The sequence below is a fragment of the Morone saxatilis genome, unplaced genomic scaffold (assembly GCF_004916995.1).
Source record: "Morone saxatilis isolate NCDOM2014 unplaced genomic scaffold, NCSU_SB_2.0 Contig18, whole genome shotgun sequence".
Taxonomy (NCBI): Eukaryota; Metazoa; Chordata; class Actinopteri; family Moronidae; genus Morone; species Morone saxatilis.
In genome coordinates this window covers 12,149,858-12,161,281 of record NW_023339740.1, presented here as the reverse complement: position 1 = coordinate 12,161,281, position 11,424 = coordinate 12,149,858, and the positions used below count along the sequence as shown (strand labels likewise).

The 11,424-nt window shown below is 41.4% G+C and overlaps 2 protein-coding genes across 2 annotated transcripts in view; one reads left to right on the top strand and one right to left on the bottom strand.

Annotated features, from left to right (window-relative positions):
- Window positions 1–1,106: 1,106 nt before the first annotated feature.
- nelfcd (negative elongation factor complex member C/D) lies at window positions 1,107–7,241 on the top strand. The gene is made up of 15 exons (XM_035662611.1): window positions 1,107–1,163; window positions 1,788–1,897; window positions 2,033–2,142; window positions 2,247–2,356; window positions 2,474–2,581; window positions 3,184–3,336; window positions 3,685–3,815; window positions 3,970–4,135; window positions 4,233–4,367; window positions 4,592–4,731; window positions 5,140–5,254; window positions 5,338–5,433; window positions 5,538–5,678; window positions 6,427–6,556; window positions 6,785–7,241. Exons 1-15 carry the CDS (start codon window positions 1,107–1,109, stop codon window positions 6,817–6,819), a joined length of 1,737 nt encoding a protein of 578 aa, XP_035518504.1. The 3' UTR covers window positions 6,820–7,241.
- A 223-nt stretch (window positions 7,242–7,464) lies between these two features.
- Window positions 7,465–11,424, bottom strand: part of ctsz (cathepsin Z) — a 4,640-nt gene continuing 680 nt past the window's right edge. Inside the window, exons 2-6 of the mRNA XM_035662621.1 lie at window positions 10,923–11,086; window positions 10,537–10,716; window positions 10,300–10,450; window positions 8,924–9,086; window positions 7,465–8,314 (exon numbers count right to left, since the gene is read on the bottom strand). Of these exons, the coding sequence (XP_035518514.1) occupies window positions 8,189–8,314; window positions 8,924–9,086; window positions 10,300–10,450; window positions 10,537–10,716; window positions 10,923–11,086 (784 nt within the window). The 3' untranslated portion in view covers window positions 7,465–8,188. The remainder of the gene's footprint in view (window positions 8,315–8,923; window positions 9,087–10,299; window positions 10,451–10,536; window positions 10,717–10,922; window positions 11,087–11,424) is intronic.

Genomic DNA, 11,424 nt, shown 5'->3' with positions numbered 1-11,424 from the left:
AAACATATACACTAATATACTATTATATTAACATTATACCTATTTAATGTTATACTAATATACTAACTTATGAATGACTCATTATTATAATTACTCATCCATGCTGAGGATAGTATATCTGCATTAGATGTATATTGAGCCAGAGCCAGGATGTCAGGGTGTTTCTACCCCCAACGGTGTGTTAGATTAGTTTTCTTTTGTACAGATCGGACCAACAGGAAGTGGAGATAAACTCTGCTGAATTCAGCTGCATTTCTATGGCATTTGCAAACAAGGTTATCGGACAAGTTAGTCAATTATTTTTTAATAATTATTATTTTTGGTGGATTTTTATGTATTTATTTGATAAGCCAGCTCAAGATAAACCGGAAAAAGGGGGTGTCATGGGTCTTTGCAAGGTTGTTGAATCAGTTGCCAGTGTATCAGACATATTTAGCTCAAACTAATGAACTACAACAGTCCTGCGAGTATTCTGCCTTCATGATGTTAATTCTTTGTTGAAACTGTTTAAGAGAAGTGTTGATCCAACTGTATGATAACTTTGGAGGCTGTAGGTTGTGGTGATATTTAAATATACATCTATTAACTGACAGGTGTGTCTATTATTTTGATCAGAGAGTATATATCAAGGAGGGAAAGCCAAACCTATATTATGGTATAATAATAATAATATAAGTGGACATGGGTAATGTGAATCCCAACAATATTTACTGTTTCTAAAGTCTTCTTAACCACCAGGTTTGATTCTCTATACACATTTTATTATAAATGAATGTATCATTATTATTCTTACCTGTGCATATCTGTCATTAATAAGGTTTAAGAATAAGGTTAATGTTGCTCTGGTTGTGTTTTGTTCCTGTAGAAGTTACACAGCTGTGCCTGACAGTCGACACTCAGGGTAGAAACCCCCCTCAAGATGAGAGGGAGGGGAGGGGAGGAGAGAGGGAGGAGAGAGGGAGAGGAGGGGCCGTCTCGCCATTTTCCCCCTGTTGTTGTTAGCTTGCTCTCTGCCTCCAGTGTCTTCGCCCTGTGTTGAGACAAGAAGTCTCCTCACGGCTGTGTTGTTGTTGCAGCTCGCTCAACGTAGTCTCTGTCCCGTCACCATGGACGAGGAGTATTACAGCGGCGGCGGAGACTGGGAAGGTCCGGACGGGAACTTGGTGAGAGAGCACGACTTGTTGCTGTTTGTTGCTAGGCGGCGTTAGCTTAGCTGCAGCTACACGACGTACACAGTGAACACGATCGTTAACAGAGCTCTGTGTGCGCAGACAGATGTGTGCAGACAGATGTGCGCAGACAGATGTGTGCACACAGCTGGGTTTGAACTCGCAGCGGGTTCGCGGGTCTGTTAGCCAGCTACAAGCTAAGTATCGGTGCAGCTGGTGGACACTTTAAAGTTGTGTATCAGCTGGTTTTAAACTGTCTTCATGCACTTCTTACTCTTCTGTACAAGTGGTAGTGGGTTGCTCAGGTAAACATTTGAAGCCAAATGACTCCATGCTGCGTTCATAACACACTGGTTTCCTCAAACTTTAATTTATAAGGACACTAGTAGTCACACAGACATGTATTCAACTGGATAAGACAGGAGGAAGGTCACTAACAAAGTGAATTATGAGTTTGAATCTAAATGTTACTGTGCTTTGAATCAGTCATACAAACCGGAGCATGAAACACCTGCACTTGTCTTTAATGTTACTGTGTGCAAAGGAGATGGAAGAGAGTTCATGTTGTCAGGACAGAAGAGTCTCCACAGAAGCATTATGAATCGATGTGTGTTTCAGGAGGATTATGTGGAAGGGGAAAATGATGGGAAGATCCAGGAAGACTGTCTGCAGAAATTCTCCAGCAGGGATTACATCATGGAGCCGGCAATCTTCAACACCCTCAAAACGTAAGCAGCTGATTTCTCATACAGACGTAACATTAAGTGGACATCGGAAAACTGCACAGGACGACCACTGTTTGGACGTGTGACTCATAAAGACCCACTGAGAGTTTGACGATAGAAACTATGTTTTTGCCGCAGGTATTTCCAAGCAGGTGGTTCTCCAGAACACGTCATCCAGCTCCTGTCTGAGAACTACTCGGCCGTGGCTCAGACCGTTAATCTGCTGGCAGAATGGCTCATCCAGATGGGTAGGTAGCGGAGATCCTGTGATGTTCTTCTACCTGTTCTGGGCCAACCCTCCTCTGACCTGATGAACTTTCATTAATCTGTAACTTCTTTATTTGCACTGCAGGTGTAGAGCCAGCTCAGGTCCAAGAGCGAGTAGAAAATCACCTCAAGAGTCTCCTGATAAAGCACTTTGACCCTCAGAAAGCCGATTCCATTTTCACTGTTGAGGGAGAGGTGAGATTTCTGAACACTCAGCTGTATTTTTTTTTTTTTTTTTTGTACAAATGGCAAATACAAGTGTGCAAAAGGTTTATTTTTCAGGTGTACACTCACTGTCTCCTGTGTTTTTAGACTCCAGCCTGGCTTGAGCAGATGATAGCACACACCACCTGGAGAGATCTTTTCTATAAGCTGGCAGAGGCTCACCCAGACTGCCTGATGCTCAACTTCACTGTAAAGGTACAGCAGCAGCACTAGCAGGAGTAGTAGGAGTAATAGTAGTAGTAGTAGGAGTAGTAATAGTAGTAGTTGTAGTTGTAGTAGTGCAGTTCTTGGCCCATATGAAGTATTTTAAGTCACCAAGATTCTTTATTCTTCAATTTGACCCCATTAGCTTCCACAAAGTGTTCACTAATCCTCCTGGAGTCAACACAGAAACAATAACAACAACAATTATTTTCCTCCCTCATCCAATAAATGGAAAATGTGTTTTTGCTGAGGCAATCATTTAATCAATCCATTAATTTGCAAGTTAATGTTAATATTCCATCATTGTCATTCATTATGGTCATTTCAATTCAATCTACTTGTATTTTGCTTGCTTTTTAAGTTTTATATCACTGTCAATTTAATATCTTTCGGACAGAAAAAATGCAATTCAATGACATATTTGTATAATAATCAATAATTAAAATAATTGCTAGTTCAGTGCTATAAACAATCGATATGTAGAACTGCCAATGCTTCTTATAAGTTCTGTAAAGTTGAACAGATTTTCTATGCTGTTGTCACACATTATTTTGTGTGTGTGTGTATGTGTGTGTGTGTGTGTGTGTGTTTAGCTGATTTCAGACGCAGGTTATCAGGGTGAGATCACCAGTGTGTCTACAGCGTGTCAGCAGCTGGAGGTTTTCTCTCGGGTGTTGAGGACGTCTTTGGCCACGCTGCTGGACGGAGGAGAAGAGAACTTGGAGAAGAACCTGCCAGAATTTGCTGTAAGCGTTTCTCTGTTTTATTAAACCTTTGAACAATCTGACAGTCACTGATTGTGAGTTCTGTAATGTGAGGATTTGTTGCTTTCATTGTTTTATATGATTGTAAATTGAATATATTTGCAATTGTGTACTGTTGGTCAGATTAAACAACCAATTTGAAGACGTTGTCTTGGGTTCTGGGAAACTGATTTTCTCTCCTCTTGTGACATTTTATAGACTAAAGTCATTATATTATTTACATTATTTATTATTTTACAGCATAGTATGTAAAAGTTACTCAGAGCTTCTGTTCCTCTGGTTGCTGCATGTGATGAAGTTTCCTGAGTTGTTCCCTCCTTCCTCCCGTAGAAGATGGTGTGTCACGGCGAGCACACCTACCTCTTTGCCCAGGCGATGATGTCCATCCTCTCCCAGGAGGAGCAGGGCGGTTCAGCTGTGCGTAGGATCGGCCAGGAGGTGCAGAAGTCCGCACACGAGAGGTAACTTTGTCTCTTTTTCCGCAGAATTTAACCTTTACACGCCCTGTTTGCTATTGTTTCAGAAAACATTAACGGAAGTGCACTGGTTGGAGTGTGTGTGTGTGTGTAGGTTTCACTGATGATATTAACTCTGTGGTTGTGGTTTATGTCACAGAGGTCACGATGCCAGTCAGATAACCCTTGCGCTTGGTACAGCAGCAGCCTACCCTCGAGCCTGCCAGGCGCTGGGTGCCATGTTGTCCAAAGGAGCCCTGAATCCTGCAGACATCACAGTTCTCTTCAAGATGTTCAGCAGCATGGACCCGCCTCCCGTGGAGCTGGTGAGGACCGAGCGTCTTTGACCCTGTTTATATCCACTACATGCTTGTTCGTTCTGGAGCCGTTGAGTGGAATATTTTATCTTTGTTTCGTCTTTAGATCAGAGTGCCTGCCTTTCTGGACCTGTTCATGCAGTCACTGTTTAAGCCTGGATCCAAGATCAACCAAGACCATAAACACAAATACATCCACATCCTGGCCTACGCCGCCAGCGTGGTTGAAACGTGGAAAAAGGTACGGAGAACAGGGATGAATTTGCTGATGTATCCGTGTGAATAGGTTAGATACAAAAAAGTTAGTGACTGAGTAACAGAGAAGTTGTTTTTATTTAGTATTTAGCAGTAGTTCATTACAGAATTCCCATGCTCATTGTTTTCCTTTCACCTTTACAGCTGCTTTCCTGAACTCTCCTTAACACGTTACAACTTTCTCTCTGTTCCCTTCCTTTCTCTTGCCAGAACAAGCGAGTAAACATCAATAAAGACGAGCTGAAGTCGACCTCCAAGGCCATAGAGACGGTGCACAACCTGTGCTGCAATGAGAACAAAGGAGCCACAGAGCTGGTGGCTGAACTCGGCACCTTGTACCAGTGCATCCGGTCAGTAGACAGATGGAAATAAATAAACCTTGGGATATATTGCACTGAAAAGTTTGATCTAACTTGATATTTACACATCCGGGAGGGAACAAATGAACAGTTACATTTTTTATGACAATCACCCAAATCATTTAACATTTTCCGAATTTTTAAGACTTTTGGTACTTATACCATTATTTAAATACTTCATTACCTTAGTTGTTTATTTTTTAATATAATAAAATAGGACAAACCGCAAACAAACATACTACATCTCTGAACACAAATCAGCTGCACAAAAGCAAAAAGACTATGCATTCAGTGAAAACTTTTGTACTTAGACACTTTAGACACCTAAACATTGAGGTTTGATAGCTCTTCTCACTTCTGACTGATCTCCGCTGACTTTGTTTGTGTGTTTGTGTTCAGGTTTCCAGTCGTTGCTATGGGTGTTTTGAAATGGGTGGACTGGACGGTGTCTGAGCCGCGGTACTTCCAGCTGCAGACAGACCACACTCCAGTACATTTAGCTCTACTGGACGAGGTACGACGCTACTAGATGAAACTGTCATTTTAATTCTTTAAGTCGGCGGTGTAAATTCAAACACGACTGCTTCCTCCACACAGATCTGCACGTGTCACCAGCTGCTGCACCCGCAGGTCCTCCAGCTGCTCATCAAACTGTTTGAGACGGAGCACTCTCAGCTGGACGTCATGGAGCAGGTGTGTTTGAGTTACTGTCATGCTTCTTGTTGCAGTTTTCAACAGAAGTGAGTTTGTTGTAGCTGTGTGACCTCTCAGCTGACACTGTGTTGGTTTTATTTCAGCTGGAGTTGAAGAAGACGTTGCTGGACCGAATGGTTCATTTGCTGAGCCGTGGTTACGTCCTCCCTGTAGTCGGTTACATTCGCAAGTGTCTGGAGAAACTCAACACGGATATCTCCCTCATTAGATATTTTGTCACTGAGGTAACGGCTGCTTCTGATCTCCATTCGTGGTAAAGAGATAAAACGTGGGAAAGGATAGGAAGAATGTATAATATATATAATAATATATTTATTCATATATTTTACTGTTTTATATACTCAAGGCTCTAAAATGATCTTTTGTTTCAGGGGATATTGCCCAACTCTACAATGAATTATATATTTTTGTATTTGAGAAAAAATCACAGAAGTTTTGTCTAAGTGTTGACAAATCAGCAATAATTTTTTTGAATAATGTACCGAATGACAGTAACAAATTTTTTTTTTTTTTAACGAATTATCAACTGAATCTGCAGCTCCCCTAGTCTTTACCAAGTTTTATTACCGGTTTCAGCTCATTGTCTGGCTGTCTAGATGCAACTTTACCGTTTTGATTCACTCTCTCTGTGTAGTTTTTGGCTCCAGCAGACCGTTTAAGTTTTAAGAAAGAGTTGATATTAATCTTATCAGGAGGCCACAAACATGACTGCAAATGAATGATAATGTTATGAGCAACTGTTTGCTGACAAGTTCACCATATCAACTTTACAGGTGATATTTCAGTGTCACAACTTGTTTCTGTCGCCCCCAAGTGGCCAAAAAAGATTTAAGGTTTAATCTTTTTCAGTCATAATTGAAAAGAGGCCTATTTTACTGCCCTGTTTTACAAATATTACTCATAGACCTTTTAACGCCATCAGAAAACATGAGGTTCTTGTGCATTAAAACAAACTCATGTTCCTCTTTATAGGTCCTCGATGTGATCGCGCCTCCCTACACATCAGACTTTGTTCAGCTCTTCCTGCCCATCCTGGAGAACGACAGCATCGCAGGAACAATCCGCACAGAGGGAGAACACGACCCTGTCGCAGAGTTCATTGGTGAGTAACCTGCTGACACTACACTCGCGCTACACTGACAGAGAAAACCAAAATTTGCAGTATCTTAAAGAATTCAGGGCAAGTTCACAAAAATAAGCAGGAAGTGGTTTTCACACACGAACATGAGCAGTAACACTAGCATGTCAAATAACATGTTTATTTCAAGTAAACTTCCTCGTTGTCCTTTTGAAGCACTGACGTGTAACATTATTTGTTTGTTTTTTTCAGCTCACTGCAAGTCAAACTTCATCATGATAAACTGATGTGGAGAGGACACAGAAACTGTTCTTGTTGGAGACTGTACCAGGAAGACCTAACAGAGACACAATCTGTTGTCTCCACGATAACCAAATGCTCTGCTTGATGTTGAAGCACATAAGCTTGGAGACAGAGACTGTTCAGTTTGACCAAGTGAATGATTTAGTTTCTATTGAGGCAAACGCAAATGTCAGTGAGCTGACGGAAAAGTACAGTAATAAGACAGACTGGTCGGAGGAGAAGCCTCTGAAGATGCAGCTAAATGTTTTGTTTTTCAACCTGTATATTTGATTTTCTATATTTTATGTTGGTTCGAGCTGTTTTAAAATAAAAACCTGAATATGTAGGTTCTTGCATTTTTTGCATCTTATGCAAATATGAATTTGTTTTTATTGAAAAATGCATAAATATCAGCGCTGTCCTGCAATCACATGGGTCTCAAATTAATGTCAGTTTGTGAAACCTAACGGGGCGACAGGACGGCTGTAAAAGTAACACTTCACACATTATGGGGACAGACTTCTTGAAGTCTTGTTCACGCTGTTTAAAATAGCATCTGAGCCCAGTGAATACTAACAAAGATCTGAAACCCCACAGAATGAACAGATCAACATCAGACATGTTTTCTCAAACAGAGCTGGAGAACATCATCACCGTTCAGTGTTGTGTTTATTGGCAAAGTTTGAAACAAAACCATGGTTGCAATTTCTTCTGAATTTCTGATGTGTCGATTGTTCTGTGTGGAAAACAAATTGCATAACTCTTTACTGCAAGTTCATGTAAGGCACACTTAAAGTAGATGTTTGTGTGTACAACTCCTATATCAGACTGTAGTGCAATATCATCAATACATTAACACCACGCACTGAAGACATTCAGTGTCGGAGCAGTGCAGGACAAATTATAAACACTTTGTTCTTTGGCTGAATCATCATGCATTGAAAAATCCAAACTATAAAAAGCCACCTGTCCCCTTAATGTAAACTGAAGAATTTCTTGCACCTTCTCAGAGTCTATAATGGTTTATATAGTCTATATTCAGCATGCTTTCATTTAGCTAGAGCACACAAATTAATCGTACTGATGTATTTCACTTCCCCCCCCCCTTTAATGTATATGTTTCAGACTGATGGCAGACCTCACTGTAGTTAAAATCAGAAACTCTGCATTGATTCAAGCAGGTCTGATATCCAGCTGGAAGACTGTGGCACTGAAATGTGACTTCCTGATCAAAAGTGTAAAAAATTATTAAAAAGATCTCTAAAGAAAAATCGAAACTTATTCCCTTATCAACATTTTGCATATAAAAGCTTTTTCCCTCCGCCCGAGCCAGAAAGACGTATGAGAGCAGTGTGCAGTGGGCGTTGGTCTCTTCTACAGGTAGCCCTTGGGGACAATTGGGTCTCCGTACATGCAGTCCTCCTCCAGCGCCAGGTTGTATGTGCTGCCACTTCCTCCCTTATAGGCACTGGTCACGATCCTGAGCCAGCCCTTCTCACCCTGAGGAGAGGAGATCATTTTGATCTTTGATTAATTATTGCAAAATACCAAACACTCTGATAGTGAGTGAAATATGAGTTTTGGACTGTTGGTTGAACAACAATGGACTTTTTTTTCACAAGCATTTTACATTTTACAGACAAAACTATTATATTAAAAAGTAAATCAGCAAATTAATCAATAATAGCTCTGTATTGGGCATGTATACAATCACTTAGAAGTGATATCGTTTTTGAGTTTGATGATGGATTCAGAGTTTAAAAATAATCAATTAATTTGCCAAAGTTGTAACAATTTAGGTTTTTTTTCACAGGAGAGATTTTAGTCTTCTTTTTCTATCTTCTTAAATCTGTCTTTTTTCATCTGATCTTCTTACTGGTTTGAAGTGATTCAAGCTCATCTGGAAAACTCTTACGTGCACCAATTAGAGTTTACCAATATTTGAACTTATTAACAGGCTGGTTTCTAATGTCCACCTCAGTAGAAATCTGATTAAATCACACATCCACAGTCCTGTAAGCAGGTAAACAAAGTTGTCTTTATCTTTGACCACCGATCTGACAACCTGTCCCACTTTCACCGCAGGTTTCCCGTTCGATAAGGACTTACCCATGGCTCTCCCCAGGAGTTGCGTACAATCCAGTATTCAACCCCGTTCTCCACTCCCCACCCTGCCACAGACACGATGTGGTTGATGAAAGGATTCTCCTGATATTCCGAGTAGAGACCTCCAGTGTAGGCGTCCAGCGTGTCTGTGGCCATAATCCCACAGCTGGAGGAAACAAAACCCCACAGATTACTAACTTCCTCTGGGCGAAAGTGAAACTGGAATGAAGATGTGTATACAAGTATAATAAACTGTACAATAGGTAACAGTGTGCCTTGAAGGGGCTGAGTAGCGACATGTTGATGCCTATATGAAGTATTTAACGTTGCAGATCCTTTTTAACCTCTGCGCCGCACGCCGGTACGGTTCATTTGCTTCCAAGATATAATAGAAAAATGATGTTTCATTTTCATATTTTATGCAATTTAGGCTGTAGTTATCTTAAACCTTCCCGGTCTGACTCTATCTGTCAGCATTGCTCCCTGTCGATCCCTCACAACAAATCACCCAGTTACTACTTGATTTGTTGAGTTTCTTAGAAGGAGGTAGGGGAGATAAAATGTGTGTTAGATTCATCAAATAATCTCCTCACACAGACAAACAAACAGTGGTTGTACACAGCTCTGGCTCTGTAAACGGGAAACAAACCAAGTAGCTCATTGCGAGCAACACAACACCGCCTCGTTATTCCAGCCAGGATTTGTGTGTCAGGTAATTGTCTGCGGACATTCAGCTTACTTTCTGGACAACCCAGATTTGCTGTTGTTGTGATGTTTACTATAGTAGCAATAGTTGAGTATCGCCGTCTGGAGCTGGTTTGCGGTCTCATCCTCTCTGCATGTTAGCTGCCCTGCAACAACTGTAGTGACAGTTTACTAACCCACAACACAACTAACATCAGTTACATTACTTGCTGTGTTGTTGTTCTCTGCTCTATATAATGGAATCTGTTGTAATATTAGATTTCTCCAGAGTCGCTTACGTCACCTTTAACTTTTATTTTGATAGCGACCAGCTGGCCTGTCTACGTTGTCAGATTCTGGTCTAAAAGATGACAATATTGAGGCGGTGATCAGGGCTCTGTAGATGCATCGGTCAACATTTTCTACTTCTTCTCATGTACATGTATGTTGGATTTTTTTTTTTCTTCTATTGTTACAGCTTTAAGAGATGTTTGTTTGGGTGCGTGCTTCCCGTTTTGCGGCGATCTCCAGCGGATTCACAGGTTAAAGTTTTACCTTGTGCTCAGTCGACCTACAGTCGTAGAGTAAGTGGGTGTAGTTGTGAGCTGGTGGTTCGTCTTTCCCAAATACATTGAAAACTGGTAAACAGAGCAGGACGTCTACTCGTCTACAAGAAAAAAAACTAAGTTGCAAACCTGATCGGTCCTCTGGCGTAGATCTCCGCCATCATCTTCTCCCTCCCGCTGACAGCTCCGAAATCTCCCACTTTCCACAGCGTGTAGTTCTTCACAATATTGCACACTCCAAAGGTGGTGCAGGTGCCACATTCGTTGAAAGGTTTGCACTCTTTAGAGAGGGACACAGAACATGCACAGCTCAGGCTCAGCGTTCAGTGAGTTTAACCATCACTTAGAGCACTGAAGGACACTCACTCTGGTCTTTAGCCTGGTAGTTGTTGCAGGTCTCATCTGGGATCCCGTGTTTGTTTGCGTACTCCCACACGCCGCTGTGGTCCCCTCCATGGCAACTGCCGGCATCACCACAGTCGATCACGTTCTGGACAGAGAGATAGGCAGACGGCCACGCTCCTTTCCTCTTAATGTTGATACGATCTGGCGAGAGAGAGAGCAAACACAGCTTTTACACACATAAAGGGAAACAAAAAAACCCAGACAATCATTTACAGTTCTATCCAAGTCACTTCTCTGAAAAGAGGAAGTGAAACTGCAGTCCTAAATGAAATAATGTCAGAGCGGTCACGTGAGGACCTGCTGTTCCAAACCACAATGACTCAGCATCCAACGGGGCTCACTCATACCTGCCATGGCACTGGTGCTGCCATGGGCCCAGCAGGAGCCGCAGTACTGGGGTATGTGCTGGTTGCGGGTCGTGCTCACATAGTTGGTGCCGTTGATGTTCCTCCAGTCCCACGATTTGGGCAGATCAGAAATGTTTAAATACTCATGAGGACGAGGAGCGGTCCTGTGAACGGACATTACAGGAGTTCACTCTGCAGCAGCAACACACTCAATAAACACACATTATAGTTAGTTATTAGTTATGGGGGGTATTTGTCAGGGGCCTGCATCTTTGTATCTGAATTTGGTTCGTTTTGTAAGTGCACAATTTTTTTGTTTTTGTTTTTATTTTCAAAAACCTAGATTATACTTTCATATAATTTAACTAAAAAGTGATTTCACACCTACTTTACTTTAGTTTCGTTAACTTTAATAACCTTGATGTGAGTGTTGACTTACAGTGCGGTTTACTTCCTCAACCTGTGAGTCACTCAAACTCGTGATTTGTAGAAAGTGAAGAGG